Source organism: Ochlerotatus camptorhynchus, unplaced genomic scaffold, assembly GCF_037179485.1.
Source record: "Ochlerotatus camptorhynchus isolate MF236.1 unplaced genomic scaffold, CSIRO-AGI_Acam_v1.1 ptg000420l, whole genome shotgun sequence".
Lineage (NCBI taxonomy): Eukaryota > Metazoa > Arthropoda > Insecta > Diptera > Culicidae > Ochlerotatus > Ochlerotatus camptorhynchus.
In genome coordinates this window covers 291,491-308,134 of record NW_027040906.1, presented here as the reverse complement: position 1 = coordinate 308,134, position 16,644 = coordinate 291,491, and the positions used below count along the sequence as shown (strand labels likewise).

Here is a 16,644-nt window from a genome sequence, read left to right as displayed (position 1 = left end):
TTTTCTTATGTTTCGAGGGGTGAATCGATTAGCTTGGGACCAAAGAGAGTACCAGAGCTGAGCAAAAAAGTTGAGCTCGTTTCTTCGGGACCTTCTGGTCTTAGAGTTACCTCTATGGTTCTACGTCAAAATATAGCTACGCTTGTAGGAAATTTTATCAGCACCATTTTTTTTGACGTAAGACTACGTCTTTGATTTCTATATGGGGGTACACTTTGTGAAAGCCGAAAATGGAACATGTAACAAATTAAGAAAGATTTTGAACGTTAATAACTCAGCTGCCCCTGGTCCAATTTCAATAATTTTATCACCAATCGATCAGAAATATGGCTACGCATCGATAACAATGCTTCCGAATGTTGATTTCCAACAAGAAACTATTGAAAAACTGGTAAGTGTCCAGCATTGTCCAAAAGCGTCGAATTAACTAGCAAATCCACCAATTACCTACATGCATATGCTGCTTTCCCAGCACAGTCGTCAGAGAGTAGTAAGTAGAAGAAACAAGTAGAAGTGGCATTCGCCGCCGATCCTCGGGCGCGTGCGAATAGGGAGGATGGAATTGCGTAATATTTTGCACACTCATCACCATATTCAGAACCAAACACAAATTCTTCGAGATAACCACCATCCGTCGTCTGGCTCGCCGTGGACATCGACATCCCAAGTAGCATTTCTTGTTTTATTGCACTCTATTAGTGGTTGTTGAGATCAATTTCATAAAACCGCCAATAAAATTAATAGCTCCAGCACAACCTTTTGATAACCGCTATAAGATCGTCATACAGCTTAGTGGACCACTCTTGATAAGGTTTATAAAGCATGTTTGAGAATAACAATAAAGCTGTCTTAAAACCTTTTGTCAGGAAGCCTTATACTCTACAAAAGGTTCTCATAGCCTCTATAAGAGTAATATTGTATCCAAGCAGTTTTATTACGCTTTGGTGAAAATCAGTTATAAAGCCAATTTAATTTTTTTGGCTTCAAAGCAACCGCCATAAATTAGCTTGTTGTTGTTCTGTTCTGCTGAAACTTTTTTTTTTCCAAATGGAAACCTTTAGCGGTAAAAATAGGTTTGAGTGTTGGTGTCAAGATCACCATGCAATCAATTTTGATTAATGGCGACATTAGTGAAAATCTTAAAGAAAATATATTACTTTTTAGAAGTTCCAAAACATATGCGCTTGAAATGTTATCGTGTATATTGAGATAATATGAGCGTTAAATAAATGCGCCTCCAAAATAATTCAAGTTAACAAAAAAGATTGTTTTAGAAATCAAATGAATTTGATGGAATCACCTTAATTTTACAGAAAATAGATCTCAATACATAAATTCATACCAATGCACACTGGAAATCATTTCGGATCTCTTATTTAGCCATTATTTTATTGAAATTTCTTGGATTTTATTTCAAGGCTAATGGCATTTTCATAATGACAATATGGCGACAGAGGACAGCAGACAAGAAAAACACCAAGCGCATTTTCTTAAAATGTCTAATGCTTACATTGCACACTGGGTCAGGAATGCAACCTAGCGGAGCAAAATTAATAACTCCGAAACGAAGCATTTCCGCGACTTGGTGTCTTGGGCAAAATTTCTCGTCATAATAAGGACCATCTATTGACATAAACAAATAGTTCAAAACTCTTCCGCAAAGATGGTGCCACAATCTAACTTCTTTCTCTGACGTTTTGGAGTCTGATTGGCTGACGTCTTGGGCAAAGTTGTTTATCTTGACAAAATGAACAGCTCTTTCAAAGACGTTAAATTTCCACTGTCTACTGGTTCCAAGTTCTCCATATAACTTGGAACCAGTAGACAGTGGAAATTTAACGTCTTTGAAAGAGCTGTTTTTTTCAAAGAAAAAAAATGTCGAAAATATGGTTTTTTTTTCTGTTTCGGTTTTTTGCTTACAGCTTTATAATGTTATATTTTTCTCTTATGCAAATACATTAAATAAATAGCTTTTGTGAAGAAACATACTGGACTAAGCTTCAAATTTCAAAGACATTGCTGAAAAAACGAGAAAAGAAAACACAATTTTGACATTTTCAGCAAAAATTAAGCAATACTCGATAAACAAAATATCAAAATTTGAGAGAGGTATATTTTGGTGTTTTTTTTTTTAGATTTCTTCATTTTAGTGCAATATGATTTTTTTTCTATAACTTTTTTAATGCATTGAATTTGTGTTTCGAAGACTTCACGACTTTGTCAAAGTTGGTTATCTGGATAAAACAAACAACTTTTCTCAATACGTTAAAACTTCACAGCCTACTGTTATCGAGTTATGTGAAATAACAGAAAAAAAATGTGAAAATAAGTGTTTTAATTTTAAATATATTGTTTAAATGAATATACCTCAAAAACAGTAGGCTGTGAAGTTTTAACGTCTTAAGAAGAGTTGTTTATTTTATCAAGATAAAAAATTTTGCCAAAGTCGTCAAGTCTTCAAAACGCCATTTTTTTCTATAACTTTTTTAATGCATTGAATTAAAAAAATTATAGAAAAAAATAATGTTCCATTAAAATGAAGAAATCTACAAAGCACCAAAATATACCTTTCTCAAATTTTGATATTTTGTTTATCGAGTATTGCTTAATTTTTGCTAATTTTTTTTTACAAGAGCAATTCAAGCTGAACTTTGCATTAGGTCCTAAGTAACATTGATCGATTCTCTTCGTCGACTTTCTCTTTCGTTAATAACTTATTCACAGAACCGTTTCTTGATGTGTTTCTCGTATTGGATGCTAGATAAAAGCTTCTTTTATCGATTTATGTGCTGAAAATACCTGGGAATGTCTTTACATGACCGTGGGGATGCAAAGAGAAAGTTGACGAAGCGAATCTGTCAATATTACTTAGGACCTAATGCAATGTTCAGCTTGAATTAATTTTTTTTATTTGAGGGCAAATGTATATTCCTATTCTACGGGTGCAACCGATGAATTTTACAAACATTTAGAAAAGTTTTGAATGGTACATTAACCTTTATGAAAAGTTATGCGTGATTTCAACCTTTTTGCCTTAGGACTGTCACCATTCCATGTATTTCGACCATGTATATGCAAGTGAGAACGGAAGAATCATGGAGATTGCTGACGTTTTTCTTACGCACCCTACGTCGCGTATACGTAAACACGAAATGTTTTCATGCTCATGCTAACAATTTTGTTGATTTTCTTTGCGCTCCGCTTGGAAGTACCGGAAAGTTTTGATTCTTTTCTATGTTGTAAAAATAAACCACCTATTTACATTTCTGACAAGTTGCAACTGAATGCTTATAATTGTTTTAAAATAACTGTTTCGTGGCCAACTAGTTTTATTGCGCTTACTTATAAAGCAACGAAAGGATTTATTTTTTGGTTTTATAAGGGCAATTCATTTTACTTTTTTGTATACTTCAAATCAATCATAAAACCTTTCATTAGTGAAAATAGCATAAGCATCAGTTGGTTTTTTAATTAGCTTTATAGGGGTTTTGTAGCTAGGTATAAGAATGTTTCATGACTTGCATTGTATATGACCGTGATAAAGCTGTAGGTAATGGTTGCAGCTGCAATAAAACCTTTATAAATTTTGAATATAGCCAAGCAGCTCTAGATTTGTTACTTGGGATGTCTCCGGTCTGATTTACGAGGTGTGCTGAAGGTGTTCCTGAAAAATGAAATCCGTGATGCTGTCACCTACACTAAACACGCCAAGCGTAAGCGGCCATGGATGTCATCTACGTTTTGAAGTGACAGAGACGCACTCTGTTTGGTTTCGGAGGTTAAAGGCTTTTTTCAGGGTCACCAAGCTTATTACAGTAAAGAGTAGGAATAGAATTCATCTGCCTGTTTGTCCATATTCAGAACCAATGATTACACAAAATGCTCATGTAATCAAACTGGAAGCAGGGGTACACATTATTTTGATCAACCTTGATCAACTTTGAATCGCCACGGCCGGATATTTTCGATGGAAGAAGCAACAATCTAGCATCTAATTCGACGAAGACGGCAGGAAACATTTGTGAAGCCGAGTTATTTACGAAAGAGAGTATCGATGAAGAGAATCGATCAATGTAGATAGGACCTATTGAAAAGTGACACGAGATTTGTTTTCCATACTGAGTAATGCTACCGACGCCAGAAAGGCAGCTCCCAGAGATGTTAAGCCTTAGAACATGCCGGTGGCGCTGACTGAGATTGGACCCAGGTCTGCTGGGATGAGAGGTAATCACGCTAACCACCGGTGCCGATATCTATCACGGCGAATGAGAACGACCCAAATTTGAGTTTAGTTATCTCCGAAATAAGAAATAAAGTGCAGAAACTCAGCGATGAGTAAATTTGCCTCATGTTTTCCCAGGTTTTTCCAAGATTTTCCAGGAAAAAATTCCCGAATTTGAGAAAAGTAAAGATTGGATTCACTCAGTCTATTGGTACTACTCCGAGACTGAATAATATTTTCGTCAATTTCCTCATTTTCTGGCAGATTTTTTAGGTTTTTCCCCAGGAAACTATGAGACAAATTTACTCATCGCTGAGTTCCTACACTTTTGGCGATTATGAGTGAACTAAACTCAAATTTGGGTCGTTCTCATTTGCCGTGACGCAAAAAGAAAAGAGCCAATTGATAGCAAACTACTCATAATGGGAGCAGTCTTTGTAGCTTTTATACCACTTGGTTGCACATCATTCTGCTTTAACCTGAAAAGATATAAAGCAGCGCTGCTGTCTGGTATCAGCTCCACCTCGTGGAAAATCAAAATCAACGCCTCGAAAACCCAAGCGATCATGTTCCTTCACAGACAATCACCAAAACTTAAACCGTCTCCCTCCTGTACCGTAATAATGGATGGTACAAGGGTCGAGTGGTCCACTGATGTTACTTATCTCGGGATGTTGTTCGATGAGAAGCTCCTGTTCCGCTCGCACATAGAGAGAACCCTAGTTTAGTGCTCCGCCTTGGTTAGGTGTTTGTATCCGCTCATTTGCCGCAGATCCCGCCTCTCAAGGCAAAACAAACTGGCTGTCTACAAACAGATCATAGCCCCCGCGATCTTCTATGCCGCCCCGGTGTGGGAATCGTGCGCTCAGACCCACAGGAACAAAATCCAGGTTGCACAGAATAGAGTGTTGAGGATGATCCTAGATCGTCCATTCGACACAAGAATAGCAGACCTCCACCAAGAGGCAGAAATTCCCAAAGTAGATTCCAAAATTGATGATATGACAACTAAATTTATTCAAAAATGCAATCTTTCTGAACATGCTTTAATAAGCAATTTGTACATAGTAGGTTAAGTGTATATAGTAGAGTAGGTTAGTTTTAAGCTGTAAATAGTAGTATTAAGTAGTTTCTCTTCAAATTCTAAAAACAAAACAAACCAATCCCACCAAGGTGGTCGACCGTGTACTAAGTCTAGGACTAATCCTGTAAAACAAATTTTAAATTTTGCCCATACCTAAAGATGAAGAAAGCAATTAAATCACTTAGTAAAAATTTATATGGTAATCGTCCAAGTTAAACTAAAATAAAGATCATTTAACTAACTAACTAACTAACTGGTATCAGCTCATTTTCACTTCGGACGGCGTGGTCAGCAATAGCAACAGTAGGAAGGTGGTGGATAGTCCACTCTGCTATAACACAACAAGCAACAATTGACTGGTCGTGGCAAAGGAGGTGCCAATCGTCATCGCAAATTCTTCGAGATAACCACCATCCGTCGTCTGGCTCGCCGTGGCGGTGTCTGACGTATCTCCGGTCTGATCTACGAAGTGTACTGAAGGTGTTCCTGGAAAATGAGGTCCGTGATGCTGTCACCTACACTAAACACGCGAAGCGTAGGTGGCTATGGATGTCCTCTTCAATAAAACGGCCCTTTTCAGGGCCCTCAAGCTTACATCAGTAAAGAGTTGGAATAGAATTTATCTGTGCTTGTTTGTCCATATTCAGAACCACAAGCCCCCAACGACCACTCAAACTTGGAAGCAGGGGCGCAGGTGATTTTGATTGATCAACTATCTCTTTGAAAAAGATTACTACAAATTTTATACGCCTACAATTCAAAAACGGAAAGAGTTGAGATAATAGATAATTGATCAATTAAAAAAGTAGAAGGGTCTGTGCCTAGGGGCACGAACGGAAGCTTGACGTAGGACCGCTAGTGGACGGAATAAATGTGAAGAGCATTTAGTTCTTTTAATTGATCAATTATCTATTACCTCAACTCTTTCCGTATTTGAATTGTAGGCGTACCAAGTTTGTAGTATTTTTTTCAAAGAGAAAGTTGATTAAGAGAATTAATCAATACAAGATTACAACTCTGGAGAGCATTTTGTGTGGTTGTTGGGGGCTTGTGGTTTTGAATATGGATAAACTAGCACAGATAAATTCTATTCTAACTCTTTGCTGATGTAAGCTTGATGGCCCTGAAAAGGGCCGTTTTATTGAAGAGGACATCCATGGCCACTTACGCTTGGCGTAGGTGACAGCATCACGGACCTCATTTTCCAGGAACACTTCCAGCACACCTCGTAGATCAGACCGGAGATACGTTTGACACCACCACGGCAAGCCAGACGACCGATGGCGGTTATCTCGAAGAACTTTGCTGTTCACCACGCCGTCCGAAGCGAAAATGAGCAAATGCCATACAGCAGCGCTCTTTTATATCTTTTCAGGTTAGAGCAGAATTATGTGCAACCAAGTGGTATAAATGCTAAAAAGACTCCTCCCATTATGAGTAGTTTGCTATCAAGTAGCGACACTGGCTCTTTTCCTTCTGCGTACACGGCGAATGAGAACACCCCAAATTTGAGTTTAGTTCACTCATAATCGCCAAAAGTGCAGGAACTCAGCGATGAGTAAAATTGTCTCATGGTTTCCTGTGGAAAACCTAAAAAATCTGCCAGAAAATTAGGAAATTGACGAAAATTTTATTCAGTCTCGGAGTAGTACCAATAGACTGAGTGAATCCAATCTTTACTTTTATCAAATTCGGGAATTTTTCCCTGGAAAAACCTGGGAAAACATGAGGCGCCGGTGATTAGCGTGATTACCTCTCACCCCAGCAGGCCTAGGTGCAATCTCAGTCGGCGCCACCTGCATGTTCTAAGGCATAACATCTCTGATCACGCCTTCCTTCGGGAAGTAAAGCCGTTGGTCCCCGGTTGAGTTGATGGTTCGATTGGTAGGGTCCAGGTGTGGGCCTCCCTGGCGTCGGTAGCCTTGGAGCTCAGTATACGGAAAACAAATCTCGCGTCACTTTTCAATAGGTCCTATCTACATTGATCGATTCTCTTCATCGACACTCTCTTTTGTAAACAACTCGGCTTCACAAATGTTTCCTGCCGTCTTCGTCGAATTAGATGCAAGATTGTTGCTTCTTCCATCGAAAATATCCGGCCATGGCAATTCAAAGTTGATCAAGGTTGATCAAAATAATTTGTACCCCTGCTTCCAGCTTGATTACATGAGCATTTTGTGTGGTCGTGGGTTCTGAATATGGACAAACAAGCAGATGAATTCTATTCCTACTCTTTACTGTAATAAGCTTGGTGGCCCTGAAAAGAGCCGTTTTGTTACCAAAGTTGGTGATGATTTAACCTCCGAAACCAAACAGAGTGCGTCTCTGTCACTTTAAAACGTATCCATGGCCGCTTACGCTTGGCGTGTTTAGTGTAGGTGACAGCATCACGGATCTCATTTTTCAGGAACACCTTCAGCACGCCTCGTAAATCAGACCGGAGATACGTCAGACACTGCCACGGCGAGCCAGACGACGGATGGTGGTTATCTCGATGAATTTGCGTTTGGTTCTGAATATGGCGATGAGTGTGCAAAATATTACGCAATTCCATCCTCCCTATTCGCACGCGCCCGAGGATTGGCGGCGAATGCCACTTCTACTTGTTTCTTCTACTTACTACTCTCTGACGACTGTGCTGGGGAAGCAGCATATGCATGTAGGTAATTGGTGGATTTGTTAGTTAATTCGACGCTTTTGGACAATGCTGGACATTTACCAGTTTTTCAATATTTTCTTGTTGAAAATCAACATTCGAAAGCATTGTTATCGATGCGTAGCCTTATTACTGATCGATTGGTGATAAAATTATTGAAATTGGACCAGGCGCAGCTGAGTTATTAACGTTCAAAATCTTTCTTAATTTGTTACATGTTTCATTTTCGGTTTTCACAAAGTGTACCCCCATATAGAAATCAAAGACGTAGTCCTACGTCAAAAACTTAATGCTCTTCACATTTATTCCGTCCACTAGCAGTCCTACGTCAAGCTCCCGTTCGAGCCCCTAGACACAGACCCTTCTACTTTTTTCCAGATTGCTTTTCGATAAAGTGTAAGAAACAAAAGTTATTAATGATTCAAGTCATCGATGTCTTATGATAATGCTCAATCAACTGTTCAGTAGGCAACGTTGGTGTTTCTGGCGCGTAAAATAGAGCATACAAATCATGGCTACTATGTCACACTGCAGAATACAGTGTTGCCCACAGAACAGCTGCTTGATCATGACATAAGATTATCAGACTCTTAAACAATTAATAACTATTTAAATTGACGTTTGGCTGAAAATCGATCTTGTGCAAAGTTGAAGCTGTGAAAATTTCCTGTAATAATAGTTGAAGAACTTTTTAACAGAGCAATATAGAAAAAAGCAAGAAGTCAATGAACAAAAAGTTTGGGTTTCCCTTTAACTATTTCCATATATACTTCAAATGGTTTGTGCCAAGTCAGTTTCTTACCAAATCAGTTCAAATTTTGGGAGGCTAATCAGAACCCAATATTGAGCACTGTGGAGCAAAAATTTCTGAGTGACTTACCCCTTGAAAAAACCAAAGTTGCTCGTTTTCGGGATTTTGTATACACCAGGTTATGAATACAGTGAGCAGCGTTGCCAGAGCTACCGATTTTTATGCTCAATATAGATAAAAAGATAGAGCCTCTGAAAATGCCAATTTTCAAAATTTCATACCGATAGATACCGATTTTCGATTTGACGTCCTCCTCTCCACTCATCAGCATGACAATCGTCGTAATTTTGAGTGAACACTCGTGTTTATTTCAGTTACCGTGGGGACGTAATTTGTGATTAGCACCGGTCCCTTTCAAATTGTATAATTATTTATGTACGGTCCTTATATTTGAAATGACGTTTCACATTCATCTAGTGATGGCCAATTTTCATTCGAATAATCGATTAATCGATTAACAAACCGAAAAGTAAAATATGTGTAATCGGTTACATCATGCCGATATAAGCATTAACATCTCCATAGGATCCTCACCGATCGTTTCAAACATGTGCTGCACTCTCATTGGTGGAAAAATGGCAGCACAGCGAACAGAAAATAATCGATTAAGCCTGGTACGCAGCTGAAAAGTAATGACGTTTTTACGTGCTACGGGATAGGACACGGAATGCTAAAGAAATTATTTTCCTTTAGCATTTCTTGACCCAGTACGCAGTTCAAAAGAAATCGGTAAAGGAAAGATCGATTACATTAGTATCGTGATCGACATGAAGGTGGCGCATTCTGAATGCAATTTCACTTTCCTTGCGGAATAATGGTCTGATCAATTATTCCGTTAGGTAATGTTGGCGTTTATTGCAAAACTGATGTTTTGGATGCATTTAAACAACATAAACACTAATAAGTGTTGATTTTACAATTTGACGACTTCTCCCTATAATCTCAAAATTTAGCAAACTATAGCTGTCAAATTTTCTTTTGGGAAAAATCCTCAAAAATTACTTTTCCGTTTTCTTTTCAGCTGCGTACCAGGCTTTAGTTGTTAATCGAGTAATTAAAAAATGGGACATCTCTGATTTTGGTGTGATTGTTTTGATAAAAATGAGCGCAAAATTTCATCTCTATCGAGGGGGCAGCAAAACCACAAAATTACCTTGCATACGGGGAGTATTCATTGGATGAAAGGGACCGTGAAAGAGGACACTAAAATAGAAAGTTTTTCTTCCGACAGTTTCATCTTAGTATTCATCTTTGATTTTAGCAGATGTTAGTTATATTTTTGAAGCGGGCACCCTACCAAAGTTCCACTCCCAGCTCATTACTTTTGAAAATGTTTAATAACGATGAATACCGATTTTTTCTAAACAAAAATACCGATGTTTGGAAAACAGTTCTGGCAACGCTGACAGTGAGCGTTCAAGTTGACCACCCCTATTCTGTATTTCGTTCGGACCGAAATTCTTATACAAATTTTTTTTTTTTTTTGTATGAGAATTTCGTTTCGAACGAAATGCAGAATAGGGGCGAACATGTTGTTCCCGAACGAACACGTGGGATGTTGTTTGTTTCGACCATGTTTGGTTCAGTTATTTGCCAGCGAAAAAACAAAATGAGCTCGACATTGCTTCTAGGCGGATTTCATTTTTCGTTCAAATTAGCCGTCAAACATTTCCGCCTCCGTGTCCGTTTCACACTTTCAACAGGGAAAATCGGTGAATAATTTAATTTTCTGTCACGAAACGCTTTCGATTCACTCGGCTTTATGGCTATATCTATAGCTTCCACCGAAGCCTACACGTTGTTCACAACCATGCGAATATTAATACACACTTTCCACAGCGACATCGTCATCGTCAAGCCTCGCTTGTTTATTAAATTAAAATGCTGAAATTTTAATATCGCTTGCTCGCCCGGTCGTACAAATTCCAATAGGGCAACCGGCACAGACCCTCAGGCCCTCGTTTGCTGCTATTTATACTGATAGACTCGTGAAGGAGAAACCCGGAATGGCACATCGTGTCCCGGAGGCATGGTCCCATTACCATCTCTTCCATGCTTCCCCTTCCCCCTTACTATGGATAATAATATAGATACACATTTTCACCGCCATCTGCCAACTTACCGATCTCCTCTAAGGCACACATGAAAACCTCCGGGGCCATGTACGGCTTGGTGCCAGACATGCTGCAGGCCAACCCATCCGGTGGCAGCCGGGTTGCGATGTTAAAGTCGGTCAGATGTGCGTGTCCTGGAGGCGGAAAAAGAGGAAAAATAATTATTAAAAAGAATCCTGCTCTTCGTCGTCGTGTTCGTCGTTGGCGTTTTGCGTCAGGGATGAAAGTTTTCCTCAATAATACGTACACTGAGCGAGGGGTGGGTTTGGTTCAGGAGAAATGCTAATACAGCTATCCCCCGAAGAACGCGTTACCCACTGAGTTGCACCCTCCGCTTTTTCTCGGCGGGGCTTCAACCAGTCAGTCTGATTTTTTGCATGTGAGTAGTGCCAATGGAGAACTAGTCACTCGCAGAAAATCAGAGCGGCTCGTTAAAAACCCACCGAGACAAAGCGGTGGGTAGAACTCAGTGGTTAACGCGTTCTTCGAGGGAAAGCTGTAGTTTTTTTTTGCTTTTTAATAAACAATGAGAAAGAAGCTCCACCAAGTTGAGAATTTTATGCCCAATTAGGAAAAAGGAAAATGAAGTCTTGCGACGAATGCTGATGACGGCATTTACACAGCTTGCTGAACAGCGCTGTTTATGGGTGTTTTGCCACCAGCGAGAACTTCGCTTGATCCTGGGTCAAAATTAAATATTCGATGCATAGGTCACTAATAATTACGTTCCTAGACAACACTCAGATAATCGTCATGACAGCAGTAAGTCTCTTTTCTTCATTCAATAATGAAATGTCATGATTACCTGGGATTTGACAAATAACGTAAATATTTACATTGTATGCATCGAACAGTATGATGACAGTGAAAGTGCATTTTTGAAAGTCCTTCGTATAAAGATTTCTAGATACAGCTGGAATTAGGGCCTAACAGCTTTTGTAAACAATGACTTCTATCGACGATTTCTAGAAATTCAAGACTCGCCCACGCAAACCAACATCCTCATCAGGTAGGGAAAGACTTCCGCTATCCGATGGTTATGTTGGTTTGCGTGGGCGTGCCTTGAGTTCCTAGAAATCATCGATAGAAGTCATTGTTTACAAAAGCTGTTACGCCCTAATTCCAGCTCTATCTAGATTTAATTACTCATGGAACTGCTTTCCTGAAGTGACAATTTTTTCTTTAATTTTGAAATCATTCATGCACACTGTGTTGAAACACAGCATGACACACTTTTCGGCACATTGATAAGTATGTCACGAAAAATATTATTTAAAACGACAACACTGTTGAGCGCTAAAGTTATTCTAATCGATTTACCCGTTGCTAAGTTGTGCTTAATCCAAAGTGGAAAATGTAGTCTGTGCCTAGGGGCATTAACGTAAGATTGACGTAGGACCGCGGTTGGTCGGTTCAATTGTTTTTGAGCTTAGTTATTTTATATGTTTAAAATCTATAAACTTTTTTTTTTTTTCCTTTGATTTGTTTTCCGTCGATCTTGTTTTCCGTGCTGAGCACCAATGCTACCGACGCCAGAGAGGCAGCTCCCACACCTGGACCCTACCTATCGACCCATCAACTCATGAACCGGGGACCAACGGCTTTACTTCCCTTCCGAAGGAAGGCGTGATCAGAGATGTTATGCCTCAGAACATCCCGGCGGCGCCGACTGGGATTGAACCCAGGCCTGCTGGGGTGAGAGGTAATCACGCTTACCACTACACCACCGGCGCCGCTAATCTATAAACTTAAAACTCTTTAAATATTTCAAATGGTGGCCGGTTATGTGAAAAAGGACCGTTTCAACATACGAAATGGAATTGATACCATTGCATTGCGTTTCTTACGGAGTAATTCGTAGATTGCATACTGGCAGGCAACTGTCATGCATCTACTTTATCGTTCTTCTTTTGATTGCTTGAGGAAAACTATTTGGGAGTGGATAGCTCTCCAATCAAAATTCAGAACAGGAAAAGCATGACAATCACCATTGCCAGCCACGTCCATCTTCTCCGCTACGGGGAAAGGAACGATATTGTTGATGTAACATCTACTTAACGGCCAGCAACTCACTAACGCCCCCATAGATGCTACGGAGTTGGATAGTAATGTAGGAAATGGGTCAGGATTCGCATATGCAGGCGATGCGACCATAATTTAGTATTTGATTTGTTTTAGGAAGAGCTTGGGAGTAAACCCACGATCTTGTACTCAGTAAGCACAAGCGACAGCCTCCAAGCTCCTCAGTTTAAATTTAAGGACCTTATTTGCTTTGATTATATGTTTTTAGTATTACTTCTACGTGAAGTCAACGATTTACATAGTTGAAGATGCTAATTTCACCTTATTTTGTAAAGTTGGTGGATTATAGTTTTACGTGATTAAAAAGCAAAATTGTGGTCCCTAGGAATTAAGATGCAAAACATTAAGTTTTCCCATTCTAATTTCCATAAAATTTCAAACGCAATGTGGAAGGTTGGGTTACAACCAATCGTTCCCAAATTTTGCACAGTTGTTTTGGATCCTAAATGGAACTTAAAAAAACATTGTTCTGAAAAAATGATCATGATGACCAATCTTAATATTGATAAATCGAAATCAGTATCGTTGCGGTGATATTCGACTTACACCAGTCCCGAAGTGACGTTTCTTCACACACATTTTGACAGTTCCTTATGGGGTTTTGCGTTGGAGTGAGAGAATAAGAAAAAGTCCGCCATGTTTCACACATAGACTGACATTTACATATGAGATTTCTAAATAGGAGTTAAGGGTTACAGAGCTCTCGTCAACGCCAATATTCATCATGAGTAAATATGAGAATGAGAGAGAATAATATAGAATGAGAGAGAACGCGATAGAGGAAAAAAAAACGAGAGAGTGAAATAAAGATAAAACTTATTACAGTAAACTCGTTCTAAATAGATATTTACGATCAACGAGTGAGGAAAAAAATTTAGAACTACGGTTATAAATTTTGGAATTTTGCATGGGATATGTGGTTAAAGTGGCCTGGACAACGAGTGTTAGGATTTATCCCGAAACAATTCCTTGGATCAAACGTTTTGTTTGTGTGCTGATCAAAGCTAAAAATGTATATATTTAAATATAAAGATCTTTTCAACAAATTAGGTATAATTACTTACAATTTAGTTTCTTAATCGGCAAAATCTCTTCCTCGTGCGGATAGGTACCCTATTAATGGACTTGTATCAAGTTGAATTTTCTAATTAAATGTAGTTTGTAAGATATTATTTATAAATTAGTTTAAGATTCAACAAGATATCGATATTTTTAAACATTTAAGGGTCTTTTATGAGAGTTTACGAGATTTTTAAACTCACTTTCTGCTATGTTCGTATAGTCCAACAGCCTCGATTCCCTCGTATAGGTCAGGTCATGAACTCACCTAATTCATAAATATTTATCCTATTTTAATTAGAATCTACTAACGATTCAATTTGAAGATCGTAGTGAGCTGTGGTCGAAGAGAGACCTAGAAAATTTTCAGCCGTCAATTTTTGCTCCGTTTTTTCTAGACTTTTGTGTAGTTGTAATTAGTGTTCCTTCAACTATTTGCCACCCCAGAGTTCTTAAACCACTGATCATCTCGGAACCTAGCACCATTGGTTGTTCTTTGTGGCTCTTTGTGTTCCTTACAAGTGGGTCAGATTCTCCGATTAGCAGCCTGAATCCATTCAGCCACAATTGTGCTTTCATCATCTGACTAATCAACTGATTGGCCATACAGGATTTTTGGTTCGCTTGTCCGATACTAAGAATAGGAAAACCTATTTTCGAGCCCAGTCAACCAACCGTTGAGTATGGAGATCACTGTAACAAGACATCGTTCATGGATCAATTTGGTGAGTCCGTTGCAATTTATTCTGGTGCTAATAATTGGCAGGATCCAATATTGGACAGTTTGATTTTTATAAAGTACTATCAGTTAAAACTGTGTTTTTGAGATTTGTCTATATATATTCTTTGGTGCTTCCTACATCGGTTGCAGGAGAGTGTTACCGATTTATATTGGATAATCCAAAGCTATGTTGATCATTATAACATTAAATTTTGAATAACAACCCTAATAAACAAATACCATAAACGAACTGTATCTCGGATAGGTAAACCATCCCACATAGGGTTTGGATGATACCCCGAACACGTCGTTAAGCTCTCTTTTATGGTTATTTTTATTAGGGAAATGATAAGACAATCTTATTCAAATGTCGTAATAATACCTCTGACCAAGGAAGAATGATTTATATAGTTTTCATAAAAGTTGACGATACAAATACTAATGAGGAAAGGAATTCCGCATTTCCTTTTCCCAAGTCCTTTTTCTCTCCTTCCCTTCCCTTCTTCTCTTTTCAGAAAGCGAGTAATGGCGCTATAACCATATGCCATATAGGGCTAGGACAAGAGTTAGTGCTCAGGTCCCAACCGCTAGAAGAAAATGGTAGCGAGCAAGGGCGCTATAACCTAGGCGAATACAGCATTCCCTCCGTATAGGTTACGTCCGCACACCGCTCTCTGTTGTCCTTCGACTGAGGTCGGCTGGATCGATTGAGGGATGGCAGTGGGTTGGCGGTGCCGTCCACGCTTGTACGGAGGGAGGTCTGTACGCTCGAACACAAGGGGTAAATACCTGTGTTCCATCCCAGGAGATCGGACAATCAAGGAGTGTACATTAACTTTCTTAGCTCTGTCACTCCCAACGATTTATATAGCCTATTTTCAAATCCTGCATACGGAGCGGTTGGTACGGTATGTCCCCGCTCTTTGATTACCTGTGGATTAAATGTTAACCACTGTCTATACTTATTAAGTAGACATGGTAAACATTCACTTCCACAAAAATTAACTAAACGCTACACAGTAGGCCTGGCCGCTTTATTGTTTGTTTCACATCCTTGATGTGCAGCAGGCATTAATAATGACAAGAAAATGATAGATGTATTTCTATCATTTCCAGGATTCTTTCAAGTACTGGCTGTCTATGTGTAGACTAGACTAGACTAGAATCTACTAACGATTCAATTTGTACTTACTAGATTAGCAATAATTTCAATAATATTTAAGATTTAAATGAAGCACTTTTCTCAATTAAGGTAGAATTAATTAAATTTGCTTTATAAATTCGGCCACCACGTTGTAACGATTGTGAAATGATTGTTCCTTTTTTTTTGTTTTGCTTTCTATCTTCTGTCTTCTTGTCAGTGCACCGTCTGTCGTGTTGTTGTAAAGAACGAACTACTCCAGTTGATCACTCTGCGGCAGGGACTGCGTTGCGTGCCCTGCGGTTTAAGCCGCAACATGCCCTGGCCCGTGAACCTGGTCCGGAAGTCACGTCCGGTCCAGTGTCACTTTCATTTATTTCAAGCACCGCAAGTTTCGCTGTCGCTCGCTTTAGCATGCCGCTGTTGGTACGAATCCAGGCCTGGCGTACTCTGCCATCTCCGGCAACTATCGGCTCCACAACAATCCCACGTACCCAACACTTCCGCTTGTCGCCATCAACAACGTAGACCAAGTCACCTTTCTTCAAATTCTTTGCTTCACCAAACCACTTGGTACGCTGATTGATGGAAGGAACGTATTCTTTAATCCACCCCTTCCACATCTCGTCAGCTATCTCCTGCGATCGCTGATAGGAGTCCCGCAGGGCTACAGCTGAATTGACGGGAGCTACGTTGTACCTTGGTTCGTTCGGAGCGACTCCACGGAGGTAGTGGTTGGGGCTCAACGCTTCGA

At 39.3% G+C, this 16,644-nt stretch overlaps 1 protein-coding gene across 1 annotated transcript in view; it reads right to left on the bottom strand.

The window, feature by feature from the left end:
• The window catches only part of LOC135711102 (serine/threonine-protein kinase 32B-like), a 168,522-nt gene that overhangs the window by 20,647 nt on the left and 131,231 nt on the right, over positions 1 to 16,644 (bottom strand). The window contains exon 6 of the mRNA XM_065233842.1: positions 10,896 to 11,021. Within this exon, the coding sequence (XP_065089914.1) occupies positions 10,896 to 11,021 (126 nt within the window). The remainder of the gene's footprint in view (positions 1 to 10,895; positions 11,022 to 16,644) is intronic.